This window comes from Zonotrichia albicollis, chromosome 8 (assembly GCF_047830755.1).
Source record: "Zonotrichia albicollis isolate bZonAlb1 chromosome 8, bZonAlb1.hap1, whole genome shotgun sequence".
Classification (NCBI taxonomy): domain Eukaryota; kingdom Metazoa; phylum Chordata; class Aves; order Passeriformes; family Passerellidae; genus Zonotrichia; species Zonotrichia albicollis.
The window spans coordinates 5,352,939-5,374,282 of NC_133826.1; the positions used below are offsets into that span (position 1 = coordinate 5,352,939).

Here is a 21,344-nt window from a genome sequence, read left to right on the forward strand (position 1 = left end):
GACATGCCTCCTGTTCTCCCTCTATTAGCAGCATATACACATGTGCATGTTAATTATTTGTTTCAAATTGCATCTCGCCCCATACTGTTCTGCTGATTTTCTTCCCGGAAAAGCAAGTTACAGCTCAGATTAGGGCCCTGATAAATTGGAGTCTCCAGCATATCCTCTCTTCCTGGTTTATTAGCTCCAATTAGGTTATTGTGTAGTTGTCACCAGCCTCCTTTTGCACCCCTCCCTTGGCTGTCCGGGGCTGTGACCCGCCTGGTTTCTCACCGTGGCTCTGTCTCTTTTGCAGTATTCCCCCAGCATGACGATGAGTGTGTGATTTCCCTCCCCCTCCTCCTCTCCAGGATCAAGAGAGTCAGCTGCCGTTCGGAGGATCTCAACGAATTATGCAAGAAGAAGAAGAAGAAGAATCTAGGTGTATGGGCAGGGACACGCGTGGCGGGGGCCAAAACCCCAGGTTTAGTTTCATGCAATAAAAAGGCTGAACTTTTTATTCCATAAAACATGAAGGACAAAACTTAAAATATTTCAAGACATGACAAGACCCTTCTTTGTGCAGAAGGGTTTATATATGTACATGACACTTCTTTTTGGAAACAAACGGAAGCCTCTAGCACCCAACTCCGATCTCTTTGCTTTGTTCTTTTAAATAAAGACAGAAACCGAACCTGTTGTATGTTTGTGCCGTGCGACACCAGGAAGCTAGTCTAGATATGAAATCATGTTGTCTCTGTTGTAGTCATTTTTTTAAATAAACTGGACAGTTTACAATGGTGGTTTTCGTTCAGAAGGCCTGTTTTTCTTTTTTTTTTTCTTTTTTTTTTCCTTTTGGTTTTGGGTTTTTTTTTCCTGTGTATTTTTTGGGGTTATTTTTTTTTTGGTTCATTTGCAGCACAACGCTTCCTCCTCCAGTTAACAAGATCTGCTTTGGGGAAGAGACTCCAGCACCTCGTTATAAACTTGTTAATATAACAGGTGACCCCTTCCAGGATCACATCCTCCAATGAATCGTGATCTTGCTCTCTGTGACTGTGGCATGCACTGTGTTAGTCTTTCCCCCTCCTCTGAGTACAAGAAGAAATCTCTTGTCCCTCCCTTCCCCAGAATCCTTCAGCTGGTTCACTGCAAAAATAGATTTTTTTAAAAATAACTTTTCTTTTTAAATCCACCAGAAAAAAAAAAAAAAAAAGGAAAAAAAAAGGGTTAATCTGACCTGGGACTTTGAAACTGTGATCTCCAGCTAACTTTGGGATTTTCTGGGGGTTTTATTTGCTTTGGGGGTATTTTGCGAGGGGATTTCTTTTCTTTAGAGATGTGCTCTTGTCAGGATTTCACTTATCTATGATTTGGAACTGGATGGAGATATTTTTTAAGGAATTCTTGTTGTTAAAATGTAACCTTGCTATTCTGTAGGCTCGCTCTGTAATAAGAAAATAAAAATTAATGGCAAGCATCGAAGGCCCTTCCTTCTGGTGGGAGAGGAAGGGACGAGCCAAGGCGGCGGGTTGGGATCTCTGTACATGACACTACCCTGTAGTTTGGTCTTGGTTTTTTCTCCAGCTCCCATTTCTGCTCCATGTATATCATATTCTGTAAAATATTCTCTCCCTTGGATTTGACCTTTGTGCGGATTATTGAAAGCATTGTATCTTGTTTCAGTGTTTTTTCTTACCTTGTAGTCTGGTTCGAAAATTACCGAGAGGGGAAAAAAAAATAATTATTATACATTGTAGTTTGTGTACGATATTTGTTGATAATGTTTTATTAAAGGGATGTCTTTTTTCCGCACCCCATCATTGAAATGTTTTTGGGGGACATTTGGCTTGTTTTTATTATTCTGACTGCAAGACATGAGATGACAAAACAACTTTTTTTTTTTTTTAGTGTGTAATACGAATAATAATTTTTTTTTAATGTTTGCCTTCTTTTTCCTAGGCATTTTCATTCTGCTTTACCTGTAGAAAGTCAGGAGGGAGGGAGGGGCGGGTGGGATGGGGGGTCTGAGGGTGTCAGTCTCATAGTTACAGTCAGGTTAATATTTTCCAATTAATGCAGATTTGTTGCATTGCATACCCAGGGGCTCCCCAAGGGGTCAAATTTTTACCTTTTCCACTTTACATCTTGTTCAGGCGTGGGGGGTTTTTTCCTATTTTCTTTTTTTTAATTTTAATTTTTCTGTTCTGATGTGAGGAAATGAAAGGACCGGTTTTAATGTATTTTAAAATGAATAGCTAAATTATTGTCTTAATTGGTATGGGATGGTTTTTTGAATGAAACGGTTCCCCCTCCTTCTCCCCCCTCCCCCTGCTGTAATAAATATCAACATAAACATTTGATTTCGGTGCCCTGCAGTTTGTTCCTGGTGTTTGCTGCCAGACCCAGGGTGGGAGCTGGGTATTTTTTTCCAAACTTTATCAAGGGCCAAACCCCAGATTTGGGGTGCAGGAGCAGAGGTGATGCAGAGCTGAGGTGGCATTTTAGGAGGGCTGGCTGAGCTTGGGAATTCAAAATCCCAAAGGGATTCAGGACCATTCAGGATGCAGTTCAGGACCTGGGTGAGGTTTAGTGATCCCTCTTTTGTTTCTTGGAATTGTTTTTTTTTTTAAAGCATTTTGAAAATTTAGCCTAGAAAATAAATGGTCAGTGTTGCCTGCACCAGGCTGAGGAAGTTCTGGCTGGATGCTTGCCCTCCCCACACCCAGCCCATCAGGCTGCAGAAAGAAAGGGGTTTTTTAGGGGCTAAAAAGGGGATTTTGGCACACTCCAAAGCTCCCCAGGCTTTGCTCGTTGGAAGTCAGGATGCCAGCGTGGTGATGGAGGCTGCCCTGCCCTGCAGCAGCTCCTTGGGCCAGGAGCTGGGTGCTGCCTCTTCCCTTTGCCAGAGCCCTGCACTGCTGGGAGGTAAGAAAGTGAGTGGAATACACGAGTGCTGTTCTCAAATACATAAATAATAATAATATATAAATATTGAGCTTGCAGTGGGGTCAGTGCCCCTCCTTGGGCAAGAGCTGCGGTGCTGGGTGGGTGCACAGACCCTCCCAGGACAAACAGCTCCAGAAGCTACTGGGGATGGAGAAACCCAGCCTGGTTCCCCAATGAGCAGCATCAGAGGCTGGGGGAAAGATTGGGAAGTTTTAGGCCTTTGGTCCAGGCAATCACATCCCCCTGTGCTTTGCAGAAAGCAGAGTGTGAGCACTGTCCATCACTTGGTCTCACAACCTCTGAGGGGCTGAGGCTAATGGGGAAATCCTGCCCTCCCAGACCCCTGGGGTCATCCCTGCCTACCCAGGCCCTGCTTGGCTGCCCAGAGCAGTAGGCTTCTGCACTGCTGCCCATTGTGGTTTTATTGTGGGGCATAGAAAAGTCCTTCCTGATGCTTCTTAAGGGTTACAGGCTGGTATTATTAAATATCACCATGAAACTGCCAAGTTCCCTCCTCGAAACGTCTCCTGAGCCCAGCCTCAGGGATAATTGTCTCCCCCATTAGTTTTCATTAAATTAAATGCAGGAGGAGGATCAGAACAACCAGGGGCTCCAGGCTGAGCACGGTGTGTACTTGTTGGCATGGTGTGTGCAGCCTGTGGAGCTGGATTCTGCAGTGGGAGCGGTTCAGGGCAAGGGAGTGTGGAGTGGTGGAGAGCTCTCCTGTGGGCAGCCAGGCTCCTCTGGGTCCTGCAGAGCTCTCCTGCGGGCAGCCAGGCTCCTCTGCCTCCTCATCCCGGGCTCCTGCCACCCCATTCTTGCATGTTCTGCTTCCCTGGCTGCCGTTCATGAAAAGTTAATGCCTGGCCCTGGTCCGTGCTGAGGTAACGCCACTCGTCTGCTGAGAGCCTTTATAAGTTATTGATGCCAACCCAGATGTGCTCCTGTGACCCATTGTTGGGCTCCCCAGCCCACCTCCCTCAGCTGGGCCCATTCCAGCAGGCCACGCTGGAGGAACTGGGAGAGCTGAGCCGGGCACAGAGTGCTTGGGAAGTGCAGCAGGACACCAGGGACAGGTGGTCAGGGCTGCCTGGAAGGACCCTCGTGGAAGGACCACGAGGGGCCAACCTGAGCATCCATGCTAAGCTGGGAGCTTCACTCTCCCCTCCAGGCCCTCAGCATTCCCTGCACAAGGATCAGCCCTCAGAGGAGCATTCCCTGCACAAGGATCAGCTCCCAGAGGAGCATTCCCTGCACAAGGATCAGCTGCTCCTTCCAGTAACCCTCAAGTACCACTTCCCCCCAGCCTCAGGGGAGAGTGGCTGTGCCTCAGCACAGCAGGGACATGGACTCACACCCTTGTGTATGATCCCCTCACCTCCAGTGGTTTCCTGATGCCTCACACACCCCCTGAAGCCTTGTTTTCCTGCTGACCATCCCATGTCTCCCTGCTTCCGCTATTTTTCAAAACTGCCTTTGCTCTGCCTTCGTCCATCCCTCCCTGTGCTTGTGCTTTGTCTCAGCTCAGCTTGGACACAGCAGGGTTCCAGCTTCCCTCAGTCTCTCCCCTTCAACTGCCTGCCCTGACAGAGATGTCTTTGTTGAGAGGTAAAAGCAGCTGAAGGGACTCTGCCTCTTCCAGACAGACCATCCCCACAAATTCCCACATCTACCAGAAGCACATGAGGTGTTTCACCTCCACACAACCCCTCTCCACCACAGCTGCTCTTCCAGCAGGCTTCCTGGGGGAAATTCTCTCCTCAGGAATGCTAAGGGGCAGCTGGCTGCCCTACAGGGCTTCCTCCCTGGGACGGGTAATGACCCAAAGCTGGAAGAGCGAGGGGATGTCAGGCAGGGTCCGTGTGACACAGCAGGGAGCAGCAGCCCGAGAAAGAAACACCCACTGCGTGTGACAGGCTGCACAGAGCACAGCTCTGTTAGGATGCATTCCCAAACACCTGGCTGCCAACCACAGACCTGAACAGATTCACTCCGATGGGCTGAATGAGGCATCCCTGGAGCAGGCAGGATTAAGATGATGCAGAGCAATGCAATGCTTATATGAGGGATTTTTCTCTTTCAAGCACTTCTGCTAACTGTGGAGGGATTTGTTAATTTAGCCTGCAGCCACTGCATCTGAATTTATGGGGTGCAATTGTTGACCTCAAAGGTGACTGGTGAATGTTCCCAAAACCTGCAGAGTGGAGCTGCCTGATGGACTGGGGCTGGAACACACAACTGGGGTGCTCATCCAGATGGCCAGGGATCACAAAGCACAGACCAGCCTCTGACACGAGGCACTGAAGTGAGATGAATTTCTTGGAAATATGCTCTTCCACACCTTAAAATAGCGCAGGCTGTCCTCTCCCTTCCCATGTGCTGGAGGGTACCAGAACTGCAAAACATTCTACATTTGGCTGCAGCTAATTTAGCTTTCATTTTACAAAACCCACACTAATCCCCCCATGTTAAAAAGAATATGCTTCCTGCTCAGTTAACTCTGTGTGGCAGGAAGAAATTCTTCCTTTGTATTTTTAGCAGCAAATACCAGCTACAGGCACCAAAGTTTCCCGCTACATTCTACACCACTTTCCCCAAATGCACAGGTCTCTTCATCCAGGATTGGGGGGATAAAAGGACTGTGGTTCTACAGATCCAACAAAGCAATCCCTCCGATTAAGTGCTTTGGGAACTAAGCACAGGGCAGCACGACGCATCCCACGGCAGCCAGGAGTAAAACAAAGTCAAAGCCAGGCAGAATGAAAAAGCCTCGTGGCTCAGGCTTTCCCCTTGAAGCTTTGTAAGTCTCTTCTGCATTCAGAGGGACTCAAAGCAACCTCGGGAATGGGTTTGAGTCTGGCTCTGTGCAGAAGCACACTGAGAGCAGAGCCTGCGCACAGGAATAATGACTGGCTTGTGTTCTTCCCAGGCAATGGAGGAAGAGTGCAGGAGGATGCATCTGACGACTTCTCTAACCCACATCCAGAGAGCTGAGCCCCTAAAATGAAAGAGTTTCTTCATGCACTATTTAGTTTAAAAAAAGAAATTTTACTTTCTGTAACAATATAATTTATTTTTTAAAGTAAATTAATCCACCTTTCTTTAATTATACGACGGTTCTGGCAAAGAGAAGCAGCAGGTACAGTTGGTGAAGTATTTTCATTTGAGCTGAATTTCACACAGTTCCATGCAGATACAGTGCCAGAAACTTCTTGAATGTGTCTGGCTGAAAGCCAGAAATTCCAGCGGGCTTCTGCAGAGAGAAAGACACGGATGCTCAGTTTGCAGTGAAGTGATTAATGTAGACAAACAACGGCTTTAAACATGCTTGAATAAGACTTTCAGGCATGGCAGCTTCCAAATTGTGCTCTCCCTCCCCAGAAGGGTTTGGGTGGGGGCACTTGCACTGGTGTCAATCTCAGAGGGCAGAACCCCTTTGCCTGCGAGTGAGATGCCCTCCCAGTATAACCAGTACTGGCAGCCCTGTGCTCTATTTGCTCCCCAGAGAGGCTGGTGGCTGCTTGTGAGAGCTCCGTTCCTCAGAGCTGGCTTTGAACAAGCACATTATGGGATGGTGGATTTCAGCTGGGAGTATCTGTGTGTAGGAGTTCACGTTAAGCTTGGCATGTCACACATCAGCACCACAAACACTCAGGAACTGGTCTCCTGAGAAACACCTGCTGAGGTAAAAATGAGGCCAATGTCCCCTGAGGGTCCCACCAGCTAGTTTAAAACCTGCTGCAGCCCTGTGCCAGCCCCAGACCCCCAGCTGGGGTGGAAGGGCAGCATTTCCACCACCATTTCCCAAGTTCTTACCGTAACAACTCCCTTCTTGACTTCTGGGACACACTGGGCTCTCTCATACAGGTTCTGATCAGAGTCAATCCAGACCAGGTTTTTTACACCATCATTAGAGACAAGGTCTGTTGTATTTAACTGGAACACCATGAATTGGAAGAGCTGTCCATCTGTGCCAATGCTTTGCACCACTATTGGCTGCTCCAAAACCTTGGGATCATTCTAGGAAAAGAAGGGGCATGTGGGGGAGAATGTTTCAAATGCTAGTTACAACAGAAATTGTAGGAGTACTTGCTGATTCTGCATCTTTGGGCTGGTTTAAAGCCAAGACTTTAATAAATATATTGTTACCTTGCCCAGAAAATTACTCTAGTCAAACAAGTTTTGAATGTAGATTTTGTAGTTTAATTAAAATTCCTCCTTCAGCCAGCAACAAACTGTCAATTTACATACTGAGCTGTGGGATGGGTTAGAGTTTTACAGCTGAACCCATTCCCTGGTTCCTGCCCATACCACCCCATTGCATCACAAACATTGCTCATCAGAGGATTTCTGAAGGATGGGTTTTCACCTCTGGACTGGGAAGCTTGGATGTGTAAAATCACACAGGGGGGTGTACAAAATTACACAAGTAAGGGGCTTTGAGGGCTGCCTGCAGGGGCAGCAGCAGCAGGGGAAGAGGCCCAGCAGAGCAGCAGGCTCCCATACGTACCCCGTGGAGCGCCCTGGCCTTGGCCAGCGCGTTGCCAAAAGCAAACATCAGCATTTTAGCACGGAGCTGCTCTGGTCTGAACCTGTCGGTGCGAACGTTGGCAGACTCCAGGAAGAACAGGGTGTGAGGGTGAGAGTAGGGATAACCATCTCTGAAACCTGAAGGGCACATACTCATGTCAGAAACCGCTCAGGAAGACGCTAGGCAGCCAAGGTTCTCTCCCATTATCTTCAGGAACTGCTCAAGTCGCTGGCTGGGGTTTGAGTTCTTGTCCTCAGTCCTGCTTAGGCAACAATACACTCACCCACCACAGCTCTGGGGCACTTGCACTGCAAAGCTGTCCCCTCATTCCCACACACTCCCTACTCTCAGCTGCCCCCAGAAGGACAAGGAGCCCCAAACACAGATAATTCTCTTCAGCACTGACCTGTATCATTGAGCTCTTTGTACACATTCACCTCCTGAAGGTCGATGGTGGGCGCAATGGGATAGAAGGTCTCCAAAACGTGCTCTTTGGTGGCCAGTATCTCCTCCTTGGAGGCTACTGGTGCTAATGGGCTCATAGAGTTCATGAGTATTCCACTCAGGCCACGGACCTGAAGGAGGATGGATTCTGGGGAGGGGAATTAGGCCACAGTCAAACACTGGTGAAAGAACACCAAGGAAAGATGTACATTTCCTCTGGCCAGTCTGTTCTGCAAGGCTCACTCTCTCCCCCTCACCTCCAAACCCATCTTAAATAGTAGCTCAGCTGTGGGTTCTTCTTCTAAAATGCCAACGTTAATTGCTAGGGCTAAGTTCTTAACTAAACATCCTTAGGAAAACAACAGCACTGATTTGGGGCACAAGAAAATAAACAGTCAGGTCTAAGAGACTGGTTCCCTTCTCCCACCATCTTGTCAATACTGATTAACACCGAATAATCTCCTCAGGCACAGCATCCTGCCATCATCCAAGGCTGCCCATGCCAACAATGCCAACAGCGCTATTTAAACCACAAAGAATTACCCAGTTCCAAAAATTGTTTAATTTCTTCCAAATCCTCAGCCTGAAAGCCAAGAATTTTGCCATCCCTCTTATCTTACAGAGCTAAATGCTTCCACCATAGTGGCAACTGACCTCTTTCCCACGTTGCTGCTATCCTGCAGTTTCTAGCCAACATCCTTTTACTCAGAGCAGGATACTTCCCAGACATTAACCGGCATATGTGTATCAGGTTTTCAAACAGCACTGGGCTGTAAAACAAGAAAAGAAACAGTTACATAAAAATGAGATCATAATAGCAGGCAGACGCTTCTGGGGCACAAATGCTGTAAAATTACTGTATGTAAAACATACAATGGCATAGCACTCCCAAACAGTTAACAGAGATTGCAGATTGGTATCACACACACCAGGCCTGTTTCAAGTTGGCAGAGGTAATGCTTACAATTATTTAAAAAACTGATACTCTGCATCAGCTAGTAGATCTTGAGCTGAAACAGAGAGACATTGGCCTGAAAGAAGCTCTGATCTAGCGTAGTATTTATGTCAGCGCTACTGCCAATATTCAGAATCAGGTTTTATTCGTTGCTTTGGTTGTTGCTTTTTTTGTTTGACAATCTGATGGTCTTGCACACAGACCCTCCAGAAAAGCTCAGTATGAATTGTCTCTGTAAAGTTTAAACCTCCCTACAGCTGAGGACTCACCAATATCGTTCCCTCCTGGGAGCAGCCTCTGCCGTGTCCCAGAGCCGAGCATGGGACACCATGTGCTTCGCCCTCTCCTCCAGCTCCTGGAGCCCAAGAGCCGGGTTATCCATGATTGCCTGCACGGCTGGGGGCAAACCTTCCACGAGCTTCGTCTTGGTGAGCCACTGTGCCTGCCGCACTCCTGGAAACACAACCCAGCGCGATTTATCTATCACACATACCTATCTATGACACTGGTGATGCTCCAGGCCCCCTTCCAACCCAAGCCATTCCCTATGTGACCGACGCTGCCTGGCAGTTCATGGGGCTGGGCGGGCTCTCCACAGCCCGTGTTTGTTTTACACTCTGTGCGAGGAGAACCCTTGGCAGGAGGAGCAGGGCGAGTGCTTGGGGAGGGACAGCGCGGGGTGTGTGGTACCTTCCAGCATGCGGACACCCTGATGGCAGATGTAGCACCCGCGCTCCTTGTACAGCGGCATCTCCTCGTAGCGCGGCCCCGGCGAGTGCCAGGGGTCGCGCCAGCCGCGCTCCCAGGGCGGGAAGCGCGGCCGGGCCAGGCCGGGCACGTAGTGCAGCCGCTCCGCGTACGTGATGGTGTCCAGCTCCACCTGCTCCCGCACCGGCCGCGGCTCCGCCATCTCCGCCAGCACCTCCGGCGGCGGCCCGCGCACGGTCCAGGGCGTGCGTGGAAGCGGCGCGCGGTGGCGGGGCCGCCCCGCGCGGGTGACGATGCCGCGGGTGAGGCCCCGCGTCGCCACCGCTGCAGCCGCCACCCCCGCAGCCGCCACCCCCGGCCGCCTCAGCGCCTTCGGCCCCGCCGCCATCGCCGCCATCCTCCTCCTCCCGCGGCCGCCTCAGCGCCCGCCCGCCGCCATCTTGGGGAGGCTTCGTCCCCCACCGTCACCCGCGGTGACTGACGGCGGAGGCGGCCAATGGCGGGCAGGCGCGCCCCGCGGTAAGGGAGGGTCGGCAAATTGCCTGGTGGGTGAGGGCAGGCGCTGGGTTGGTGAGTGGAGAGGTGGGCGGGGAGAGGCACCTCCTCACCTGTGGGGCGGGGGGGCACTTCAGAGACTGCCCCTGGGTGGGAGCCGGCGAGGCCAGCTCGGGTGTCCCGGGGCTGGGTCCGCTCTGCCCCGGGCCGGCCTGTCCGAGCCCCCGTGAGCGTGCAGTGAGTGCTCGAAACTCTGTAAATCCGCGCAGCCCCGAGCCCGAGCGTCTCGGCCTCTCCCCCGGCCATGGGGGTTACCTCTCGTTCATAGCCCGTGGGTGCCCCAGGTCCCCGGACAGAGCGGTAGGAAGCCGGGCCAGTCGCCTTTGGTTCTCTGTTCCATTCCCCACCCCCCCTCCTTGAAATGAGCGTGTTTCTGTTACAGGGGTGAAGGTTAGTTAATTAATTGACCTTGACAGTGAAACTGCTGGAAGCGCTAAGTGTTCGCTTCCTCCGCTTCGTCACCCGTGGCTTCACAATTTCCTGTGGCCCGCTTTGTGTCCAAGGGATGCGGACACGAGCGCGCTGTGAGCAGCCTTCACTCAGCCCGTGTGTGAGGGTGGAGGGGCCCCGCAATGTCCGCAACGTGGTTTTGATCTGAGGAGTGTTCAATGGGTAAAACTAATTGGGAAGACCAGGAGCAAGCGATAAAATCCTGTGCTTGTTGGCCTCCCCTACCTGTATATTCAAAGCCCATACCCACAGTGGTTGTTTGCCTGAGACTTTGCCCTGTTTGCCTCAGGTCTCTCGGCTCTGAGCGCTGCTCTCGGCTCGCCGCCCTCCCCCGTCCCAAAGCCGCACAGAACTCAGGCCGCATCTGGTGCCTGGGTTTGTTACCCATTGTCCTGCTGGTTGGGTTTGTCACCCTTTCTCCTGGGCCGAGCAGCAGATTTTTAAGATGTTTCTGCTCCGGGTGACCAAGCGGCTCTATTGTAGGAAATCAGCACGGCGGAACGAGCGGGATTAAAGGGTGTAGCATTGCCTGGGCAGCCTGTCTGGGGAGGAGGGCCCGAGGCTGGGCTCAGGCTCTGCTCTGGGCTGCGAGGACTGGTGTTTGAGCACTCAAACAAAAATGGGGTGTGCAGACACAGATCAGCTCCAGGTTTTCAGTTTAACACACACACACACACAAGATGCTCAAGAGAGATTTTCTGTCCTCTGAAAACACCCAGCTGATGAGCATGCACTGCTTTTCATCGTGCTGGGTTTGATGCAGGGCTTGTGTTTTGCAGGCAATGAGTGACAAGGAGGGTGCCAGCGAGGAAGACTGGCTGGCTCTGAGGCCCCAGGAACCTTCTCCATCCCAGTGCTGCAGCAGCGGCTGCAAGCCCTGCATCTACGATGTGTACGAGAAGGAGCTTGCACAGTGGGAGAGAGCCAAAGCAATGCAAGACAAAAGCCTTCTCATGGGAAAGAAGGAGCAGGTCGATTTCTCTTCATCGCATCCTGGAGTCTGTGCTTTGATCGTACTCGTTCGAGTGTGGGGTGGTGGTGGTGCGTGAGGGATGCAGGGATAAATTCAAGTGGTGCCTTAAGAGAGGGCTGTAAATGCAATTCTCCAAACCCAGCCTTCTCCCTCCCCCTTGGCCACTCTCTCCCTGCTGTAATGTGATTTTCCAAGTGTAGAGTTCTCCCTGGTGTCGCATTACAGCTCTGGCTCTGCAGCTTCTCCTCTCCCAGTTTCCTCGGAGAAGCTTTGTTTTCCTCACCTTTCTCATCTCTGCCTGATTTTTAGACTCGTATTGTGATGCTGAGAAAACACTGCTTTGTGTGTGGTGGAGCAGATGTCTTCAGAGTGTAATTTTAAAGCCTGTCAGTGCCCTTTTACATTAGATTAACTATGCTGGGTCAAGCAAAAAAGATCAGCTGAAACAACTGACAATATTTTCTGTTCACTGTGGCCATCAGCCGGTTGCAAAGTTGCCCCCAAAGCAGTGCTTGGCTCTTTTAGCAGAATTATTTCTGTTTATTTCCAGACACGAGAAAATGATCGCAGTGAGTCATAATAGGATGACCTTGCTGTAAGGTGTTAAAAAAAAAAGTAATTTTAAAAGGTGGTGGTGGGGAGAAATGCAAGATCCCAAAGTGCACGCTGCAGAACATGATAATGAATCAGCAGAGAGCTGGAATTTGCACCGGGCCTCAGTGTTTAATATACGTCCTGAGTATCTCTGGCACTAAATGAGCACACACGTTTGCTTCCAGAGAAAAAATGAAATAATAAAAGACACCATCTAACCAAGTAATTATTTATTGTTGTTCTTGCAGAGCAATAATTCAGAGCTGAATCCAGATACATTCACTGCATTCAGCGTGAGCTCGGTGGAGCAGCTGACAGAGGACACCTACCAGTACAAATTTGAATTACCAGGAAATAGCAGCCTGCGCTTGAGTTTAGGACAACATATCGTGTTAAGGTATTGTTCTCTCAGCTAGTTAAACAGTCTGCATTATGTAACCTAACACGTAGGGTTTTGTCAATAGACAAAGGCTTCATAGCAGGCAAATCATGATTTCTGTACCTCCACAATGACACAGATGAAAGAGCTCGTGAGCTCGCTGCCTCTACTAATTCTATGGTAAAAGCTGTGGTTTTCTTCAGCATTATCCCTGCGTTGGTGGCTCAGAAAGAACTAGGTGTGATTAAGAAAATACATATTCAGAAAGAAAGATCTAAAAGAATAGATGTTACAACAGAATATTTACTCCAGCGTGTTGGAATGAAGACAATGAGCTGCACTTGCCCTAGAGCTGCGTATTTTAGGCCCTGTATCTTGGGGTAACTGAGCACCCCAGTACCCAGGCACTGCCTGACTGATTTCTAGCAAAACTATGTAGTTTGCTGCTTGCCAGAAAGGGGCCACTTGGGGAAAGTTTCTGTCTCTCAGCCATCTGTGGTGATCATTGCCAGATAGAGAAAGTCCTGTTAGGATGCCATTGATGTGCATCTGTTGACGTCCCTGGTAGGTTCAGGGCTGGTGTGTGCAGCTGGCTCTGCTGACAGCACACGCTCCTCCCTCCAGCCCTGGCTCATCACACTGCACACAAAAAGGTTTGGTCACTTCACTCAATGCCCGTGGTGAGCAGCAAGGAGCAGGGTGGATAATTCCATGGAAAGGGAAGGCTTACAGGAAAATACAGTCTGTATTGACAAGGCCCGAGGTCAAGGCTGTGCCTTGGCTTTTGTTATTTGATTACAGATGCTGACTAGATGCAGAAAGTGACCCCAGCTCAAAAGGAACAGCAAACTTAAGTGTTTTCTCTCCCCTTTGCCACTCGTGCATGTTCTTACAAAATCCCTTTCAGGGGTGTGTCCAGGAGCTGGATGTGGTGCAGCTGAGGTCACCACTGGGAAACAAAAGATGCTGTTAGCCATTCTGTTCCCCCTGCATTTCTGCCTCTGGAAGGGAAATGTTTTGCATCTGTGCACAGGCTGGGCCACTGGGCAGGGGACCTGTCTCCCAGAGAGCTGCAGGAGCCCCCCAAATGACCCAAATCAGAGGAGTTTCCTGTTTCTCTTCTCTTCAGAGGAGTGGTGGATGGTCTGGAGGTCCAGAGAGCCTATACTCCAATTAGCCCCAGGAATGCAGAAGGTTACTTTGAAGTTCTAATTAAAGTAAGTAAGCCTGGACAATATGGATGAGAGTATAAAGTGTTTTCTTTAGGAACCAAGCATGCTGTCAGTGTTTCACATGAGACTCTCAAATCCTTCATGGACTGTTTCTCTGTTGTTTTGAAGCATTTTTGCTTTGCTGATAAAAATTGCAGTTTTTCCCACAAAACTGAAAGCAGAATAAGTTGACACACAAATAAATGCTCGGCAGCAGAAGCCCTGGGAGAGCCCCTGGATGGAAAGATGTGTCCATTCCACTTCTCTCCTTTCATTTTGCTTTTTCAGGCTGCCTTTGAAATCACACCCATTTGTCAGCCCAGCTGAACCACTGATTTTGGGAAATGTTTGCCCTTATCCTCCCCTCTGTATTTTACTTTAAGGACACCCCTCTGTCAGTGGGCAGCTGCCCCTGGTGTGCAGACAGGGCTCTGGAGCTGCAGTCTGAGAGGGACTTTGTGGCCCACAGGGGACACAGGTGTCCCATAGGCACAGGCTGCATCTCTTGAGGTGGACAATGATGGCAGAGCCCATCTTGGACGAGTGCCCTCACCTTTATGGAGTCAACCACAAAATGCTGGTTGAGTTCAAAAGGATTTTATAGGAGATTTGGCTACAAATCTGTCTCAGGTAAATCTTCAGGGTGCTCATAAATTATTATTTTGTGTGGCAAATACTGACTAGAACATTTTCCCAATACTGCATCCATATGTCAGTAGGGACTCCTCAGGGCAGACACAGACTTCAGTACAGGTGTGAAATTCAGAGTGCTGGGTATCCCAGGTGGCTTGCAGAGAAGGGCCACTTGTTCTCTGCCTGTCTTGCAGGATTTTGTGTTTCTGGGGTTTATTATGCATTGTATGATCTAACACAAACCCTGCTCTTTAGAAAAGTGAACAGCTTCTCTAGGACACCTGTGGGAGGGTCATTTCCCCATTCTTGTGGCAATTGGCATGTGGTAGGGGAGAGAAACGTTGCATTTGAGTTGCATTAATAGGATACATTCACAGGATGACTGAAATTTCATGTATAGCAGCTCATTACTCACAGGTTTTGCATTTCAATAATAATAGTAATGATTGTAATGATACCTTTCCTTTATATAGAACCTTTCATCCCAAAAGGAGCTATAGTTATTCTTTGGCAGTGACAAAAGAGGTTGGTAACACCCAGTGTAAAGCAGCCATTTTTATAACTCACTCTGTAGGTTGTGGTATATTTCACACTATTGAGGCAATTTTGGAAAGTAGTATATTATTATTACTATGCAATCCAAGCACTGTTCAAACCCTTCTGTCTCCTGTTATTATGGCATTGCATTTGTGATACTACAGTTAAGAGTGAGGGAGTTGCCATTTACAGAGCATAACCCTCTTTTTGAGTGATTTTATAATGTTAGGGTTTCTCTCCATGTAAAATGGGGTGTGGAAGTTTTTCCCCCAGGAGATAATTTTTTTTTCCCTTTTTTATTTAGAAAAACTCATTTTAAACCCACTCAATCACTTTTCACTTCAATTTTTAAAAAAATAATTTTGGTGAAAGAAGGATTGTTTTAGTTTCCATTACCCCTGTCCTTTGGGAATAGGCAGTAAGTGAACTTTTCTGTTCTTGCCTTGGGTTTCTGGATGTGTTTGAAGAAGGGAGGTATAAAATTTGCTTCTCTGAAGCAAGTGCACACTCTTTGCACAAGACTTAGCACCTGCCCAGAGCCCTCTGAACATAAAAGAATTCTGACAGTAACTCAGAGCCTGGACATGTGTGTGATTTACCTTTTGAATGTAACAACTGGTGCTAATACTTGTTAATATTTCAGGTTTAAGAGAGAGGCTGGGAGGGGAGGAGCATCTGTGTTCTTTCTTAGCTAACACTGCTTGCAAGCACAAGCACGGGCTCCCTCACTGCCTTTTTCTGAGCTGCTTTGTGGTTCACCAATTTTGTTTGCCTGCAGTGCAGCTTGGTGGCCAGCCAAGGCACTGGGGTGTGGAGCCAGGCTTCTCTCCAATGCCTGTGCAGGAAATACCCCCAAATACACTTCTTTGGTGTGGGCTTGTATCACATCCCATCTTCTGACCCCTGCTTGTGTTGCTCTTCCCCAGGCTTATCCTTGTGAGACCCATTGTGTGCTGCAGCTTTGGGCTTTTCAGCTCCTGCTCCTTGGGCCACTCCTGGTTCTCCAGCCACATCCCAGACTGTGGCTGCTCTTTTGCTCACATTTCTCTCTTAAAACATCCAGTGGTCACACATTTAGGGCATGGATGGCAACATGAGTGCTTGGACAAGCCCTTCATTTCCCAGCTTCTCATCCCTTCTGAGTTTCCAGCAAGCACTGAGCCTTTCTCCCCAGTCATGAGTGAGAGCAGCATTCCTGCAGGCAAATCCTGGATAATGTTGTTTGTGCCTGGTGGAAAGTGAGGCAGGTTTTTCGCTCGTGTTTTTCTTCCATGGGGCCAACATTAACATATTCTTTTGGAACTGTGGAGGCATCCCTCAGCATCCCGATGATCTGGTCTGAAAACAAAGAGTTTTACAAATGAGAAGCCTGACTTTGGGTCACTAATTGTATCAGTGCAGCATCTGACAGACTGAAACAAAACAAGAGCTATGCAGTGTTTATATAACTAACAGTACCCAGAGGGCATTTCCAGACCCCCATACCCTGAGATTTGGAGAACACTTGAAGGCCTGCACTGTGCTTTGCATTCAAGACACTCTTCTCTGTGTGCTTTGTAAGCAAGAACTCTGATAAGCTTTTTCCAGTTTTGGAAATTCAGGCTGCGTCAGAGGGGTTTGTGTTTACATTATAGTCAAGCTGGAGTGGTTCCAATATGATTTAATTTAAATGTCTTTGTTTTGGGTATAACTTTGAGTTATTTTTCAAACAGATCATTCTTTCTTTTTTAAATACACGAAATGGTTTTTTGTCCCCTTTTCGTTTAAATGTAGATAACTTTATAATCGACTTGAAGCTGGGAAACTTTCCAACAGAGTATAATTATTCTTTTCTTTTGTGCAATGTTTTTTATTAGTGCTATGAAGCTGGGCTAATGTCACAATACATAAAAACATGGAAAAGAGGAGACGTGGTCTTTTGGCGTGGGCCGTTTGGAGGGTTCCCATATCAACCTAACAAGGTTAGTTCCTAAGAACCATAGGATGCTCCAGCCTGTGGCAGCAAGCTTTGTTCAATACTCTGAAGGGAAGACATCAATTTGATTACTGTTTTCATTATTATTTTAGAGACTTCCTGGGTTACTGTACAGTGTGACAGCATTAGCAGTCAGTCGGAGCACTTTCTTGCAATGCAGAATATTTAACAGGGAAGAGGAGGTGGATGGGAGACAGGAGAATATTAGCAAGGCTCTGTGTTCATCACTTTCATTAGGAGTGTGATGTGCCTAACAAAGGGAACTTTCTTTGCACCAGCAATGAGTGTGGATGGGTTTTTGCCTGATTTGACCCACATCTCTGTGCTGTGAGTGAGGAGGTGAAGGGGAGGTGCTAATCCTCTCCTCTCCCGGGTATTCCCGGGGCTGTTGAGGTGTCAGGTCGCTCCCCAAACGCTGATCCCACCTGCCAATACCAGGCTGGCTGCAGGGAAAGGCAGATCTGGTTTCAGGGGGAGGCTTCTCACACACACTAACTCAGTTACTTAATTCTGACCTTTCAAATGAGGAGCAAATTTGAAACACTGGTCATTAGGATCCCAAAGCCTTCTGGGGTTTTTGGTGGATTTGTTTTTGTTGGTTTTTTATTTGTTTCCCCCAACAAAAATAAGTAACATCTGAGTGGCCAAGCTCTATGCAGAGCAATTGTATCCTGCCTCCTGACACACTCATTCCCTCCAGAGGACATTCAGGATTTTACTTTGCAGCAACCAAGAGAAACCCAGGGAGCATTTCCAGTGGAAGAAAGCACACAGTGGGTCAGCAAAGCATACTGCAAAATTGAAACTGAAACATGAATAATTGAAATCAAGGCTAAAGTTAAGATAAATTATTATATTTTGATAAAATCTAGTTTTGTTAGATTTGATGTGTAAACTCTTTAAGTGTTATCTGTAATCCTTTGCAGAAAAATACATTTTGGGATGTGAATTTACCAGTTCATGACCTTCTGGATGTTGTTTCTCAAGAGATCCTTTACCAGGGTGGCAACAAGAGGAACTGACCATGAGCACACCCATTTCCAGCCACCACCGCTCATTCCAAATTCTCTGTTTTGTTCTTAGCATGGAGAACTCCTCATGCTGGCCTCTGGCACGGGCCTTGCACCAATGATTCCCATCCTCCAGTCCATAACAGATGATGAAGAGGATGAAACCTTTGTAACTCTTGTTGGCTGCTTCCCTACCTTTGACAAAATTTATTTAAAACCTCTTCTGCAGGATTTGGCTCGGTACTGGAATATTAGAATATTTTATGTCCTAAGCCAGGTAATTAAATGGATATGAAGCATGTTTGTGTCAGGGTTCTGTGTGCTGGATGAGCCTCTGCCTCCTCCACTTTTCCATAAGCATGATCTTAATTCTTTCCCAGTCATCCAGCCTAATTTATGATCCAGTAGCTGCTGTTCTTAAATTTGCTACGTGTACTCACTGCTACCACTTCTCATCTGGAGAATTTTGGGGAAGTGGCCCTCACTGTTCTTCTCTGCCCCCTGTTCTGTTGGGATGGACCTGCTGTTTCATAGCCACTGTTGTTTATTCCTCCCCATTTCAGACAGCTGTTGTTGCACCTAAACAGCAAATAAGCTGTTTCTTTCTTCCTAATACCAGTGCCTAAATCTGTCCTTATCTTCCATTCTTGGGTCGTGGCTGGAGCTCTCCTCTGGTGTGCTAGCACCAACTTCCCAGCAATTATTTTTCCTTGCTGACCCATTTTTAAACTTCTAAAAGTTGTCTCCCCCTCTGTAAAATTACTTTTCTGCCACATTCATGGGATGAGGGCATACCTCTCAATGGTCTTACATTTTGAGCAGTATTTTCATTTCCATTTGGTCCCAAAGTTGCCTGTGTTCTGCATGGATTTGGTGGTTAAAAATTATTTCCGTCAGAAATGAGGATTCATTGCTGGGAGGATATAGAAAGAATTATTTATGCTAAGGGAATGAATCCCATTGCATTTTTAGTTCCTCAGATGAATCATTTCTTGTATCTCTCACAGTGGAACTGCCTCATACATTCTGTTCCACACGTGGCCTCGGCAGGATGAGATTTGGTAGAGAGAAAAGTGCTGGTGACTTGGGCACCCCCTCAGCTGCTCTGTGGGAGCATAACCATAATTGTCTCTGGTGACATGGCTTAAATACTCTTTTCAGGGTGTTTAAACTCTTTGACTGCTGCCTCAAGAGCATGAGGAGGTCTTGAAATTCAATCAGTGAAGGGCACGAAGCCCACCTGACCCCTGTCAACACTGTCTGCCCCTCCTCTCTTAGCAGGTTTGTGGTAGTCCAAGGCTGGCTCATGCATCCTCCCTCTTGGGATTATGTATCTGTCTGGATTTCATTGTGATGCCTGTCACCACCACATCTGAGCACCTTCTGCTCCTGATTAATTGAAGCAGGGGAGTCCCTGCTGGATCCAGCACCACAGGAGCTGGCACTTCTCATGGGATCAGAGCTGGCTTTGGAGCAGAGCTGCCTTCTTTCAGTTTTGGTCAAGGGAGATGGGACTGAAAGAGGCTTGGGAATGGGAGAGGCAGTGGAGAGGAACAGACTTGGGATTTGGGAATAGGAAACCTGGGAGATGGTTCTCAGTGGAAAAAGTTCTGCAGCATTTATTTGTGGTAGTTACACTCTGGTTTTGTTCAGTCCCCTCAGAGTGACTGGCAGGGAAATATTTCCTCTGGGCTTGGGAAGAGGAATGCAGCTCACAGAAGGGTCAGTGTCACCCACATGGTGTCACAAAGGTGAAAATCATCCTGTGCCCCACTCTGAGGGGAGGAGAGATTGAGCTCTAAGCAATGTTGTCTTTTTTAGTGTCACACACAGCAAACCTTTTACCTTTCCAGGAAACTTCGCTGGAAAAACTTCCTTGGAGCTATCAGGAAAACACGTACACCGGTCATCTCAATGAGGACTTGATGAAGACAATAGTGAATTCCTGTAGGAGAAAGCCATTTGTATTAATTTGTGGCTCTTCTGCATTCAATGAAGATATGAGTAGATACTTGAAAGCTGCGGGAATTGAAGAAGATTCCTGTTTTGTCTTTTAGCAGTACATTCCTGACCTGAGGAACCTTGGGCTGAGCCTTGGATGTCCTTGTTTCTTTGCAGATATTTCACAAAAGGACCTGCTCAGAAGACTGAGCTCCTTGGAGCACCTGTTTGTTGATCCTCACTGTGGGGTGTTTTAAGGATCAGGTGCCATTCCAGAGTGGCTGCTACATGGTGTGCCACCCACACCTCAGGGACCTGCATGGCAATTTTAATGGAAGTCTTCAAGTGCAGTTCTAAGAGAGAGATCTATCTCCTGAGGGGTACTAAAAAGCATCCACACACAGAGCTCTGCTGTAACGTGAGGATTGCTGACTTGCTTTGCAATCTGTGTTACTCTGCAGTGGGTTGTGCCCTGTTAGGTGTCCAGAGGAGAGATCTAATCCTCAGGGATCCTTGCCAGGTGAAGGGGACAGCAGAGTCAGGATCACTTTGGTTCTGTCATGTGCAGGCTGATGTCAGGCAAGTCCCTTCAGTCTCACTGTGCCTCAGTTGGCCCACTGTACATTAATACAGAGAAGGTGGCACTGATCTCTGAAAACAGCCATCCCAACCATGTATGGGAAGTGTATCCATAAGGATGGAGTGATACATTCTGTCCAGGGAGAGCCTAGGCAGGCTGAGCTCCTGTCCGGGCACAGCCTGTGTTACCTACCCTGTGTTAGCCCTAGAAATGCTACCTGGGGACACAAAGAGCATGTCCTGAATCTGGAAGAGCATGGCTGGGTGGTGGCTGCTGTCTGTCAGGGAGGATGGTTGTTTGCTTTCCGTGTCCCCTAAGTGTTGTATCATAACCCTGGCTCATTAAATTGAACCTCTTTACAAATAAGCAGCTGTTTGATGTTGTCACAGGACTCTCTCAGGTGCCTGAGGAGGTTCCCTAAGCACACAGGAACACCACCTGAGGAGGGAAAGCTGCATGGGGACTGCTGGGGTGCTTCCCTGTGGGTCAAGGAGCTCCCTCAGGGATGGCAGCCTGGCACAGCACCCAGCCTGGGCACCTGGGCCTCCTCCTCTTTTTTCAGTCCAAAATACTGCTGCTTTTCCTCTGAGGTATGTGCTATCCACCGTTTTATCTTTTCAGACTGGTGTGTTTAGTATCCACACCTGGAAATACAGCAGTCCTGCACACCTTGTGTTTTTCTGTTCATTCCCAGTTCACCCTGTGTTGGGGTTTTCCAGGCTGTCTCAGATGGTTATTGCATTATCATTCATGCTTCTTTTGTACCTGTGTCTAACACTACACCTTGCACAAAGGAAATGTAGTTTGTTACACAAAAAACACAGCGTGCACTGAAGTGCTGGCTTGATTCACACATTTGGGAGGGAGTGTAAGTTCCCTTTGCACTGCTGAGATTTGTCTCCAGTTACCAAATGCCTGGAATTAATCAAGTGTAGCTGCA

At 48.1% G+C, this 21,344-nt stretch overlaps 3 protein-coding genes and 1 long non-coding RNA gene across 12 annotated transcripts in view; 2 read left to right on the plus strand and 2 right to left on the minus strand.

Annotated features, from left to right (window-relative positions):
• SSBP3 (single stranded DNA binding protein 3) overlaps nucleotides 1–2,342 on the plus strand; it is a 55,487-nt gene extending 53,145 nt beyond the window's left edge. For all 4 annotated transcript variants that reach the window (XM_074545745.1, XM_074545746.1, XM_074545748.1 and 1 more), the window contains one exon: nucleotides 296–2,342. In XM_074545745.1, the coding sequence (XP_074401846.1) occupies nucleotides 296–325 (30 nt within the window). In that variant the 3' untranslated portion in view covers nucleotides 326–2,342. The remainder of the gene's footprint in view (nucleotides 1–295) is intronic.
• Nucleotides 2,343–5,955: 3,613 nt separating this feature from the next.
• On the minus strand, nucleotides 5,956–9,963 carry MRPL37 (mitochondrial ribosomal protein L37). The gene is made up of 7 exons (XM_005482355.2): nucleotides 9,549–9,963; nucleotides 9,128–9,311; nucleotides 8,558–8,673; nucleotides 7,866–8,051; nucleotides 7,439–7,596; nucleotides 6,745–6,948; nucleotides 5,956–6,181 (listed from the first exon to the last, which is right to left on the minus strand). The coding sequence occupies exons 1-7, from the start codon at nucleotides 9,961–9,963 to the stop codon at nucleotides 6,104–6,106; spliced, it is 1,341 nt and encodes a 446-aa protein (XP_005482412.2). The 3' UTR covers nucleotides 5,956–6,103.
• CYB5RL (cytochrome b5 reductase like) lies at nucleotides 9,945–20,964 on the plus strand. Of its 6 annotated transcripts, none has more exons than XM_074545755.1 (7): nucleotides 9,945–10,085; nucleotides 11,351–11,542; nucleotides 12,387–12,535; nucleotides 13,647–13,734; nucleotides 16,755–16,859; nucleotides 17,957–18,160; nucleotides 19,737–20,964. In XM_074545755.1, exons 2-7 carry the CDS (start codon nucleotides 11,354–11,356, stop codon nucleotides 19,938–19,940), a joined length of 939 nt encoding a protein of 312 aa, XP_074401856.1. In that variant the 5' UTR covers nucleotides 9,945–10,085; nucleotides 11,351–11,353; the 3' UTR covers nucleotides 19,941–20,964. The 6 variants fall into 6 exon arrangements, with proteins under 6 accessions (XP_074401856.1, XP_074401858.1, XP_074401855.1 ...); XM_074545757.1 differs by having other exon boundaries at nucleotides 9,982–10,115; XM_074545754.1 differs by having other exon boundaries at nucleotides 10,001–10,136.
• Nucleotides 15,515–19,830, minus strand: LOC141729825 (uncharacterized). Its single transcript, XR_012581262.1, has 2 exons — nucleotides 19,729–19,830; nucleotides 15,515–16,236 (listed from the first exon to the last, which is right to left on the minus strand). It is a non-coding gene; the product is annotated as an uncharacterized LOC141729825 (long non-coding RNA).
• Nucleotides 20,965–21,344: the final 380 nt, after the last annotated feature.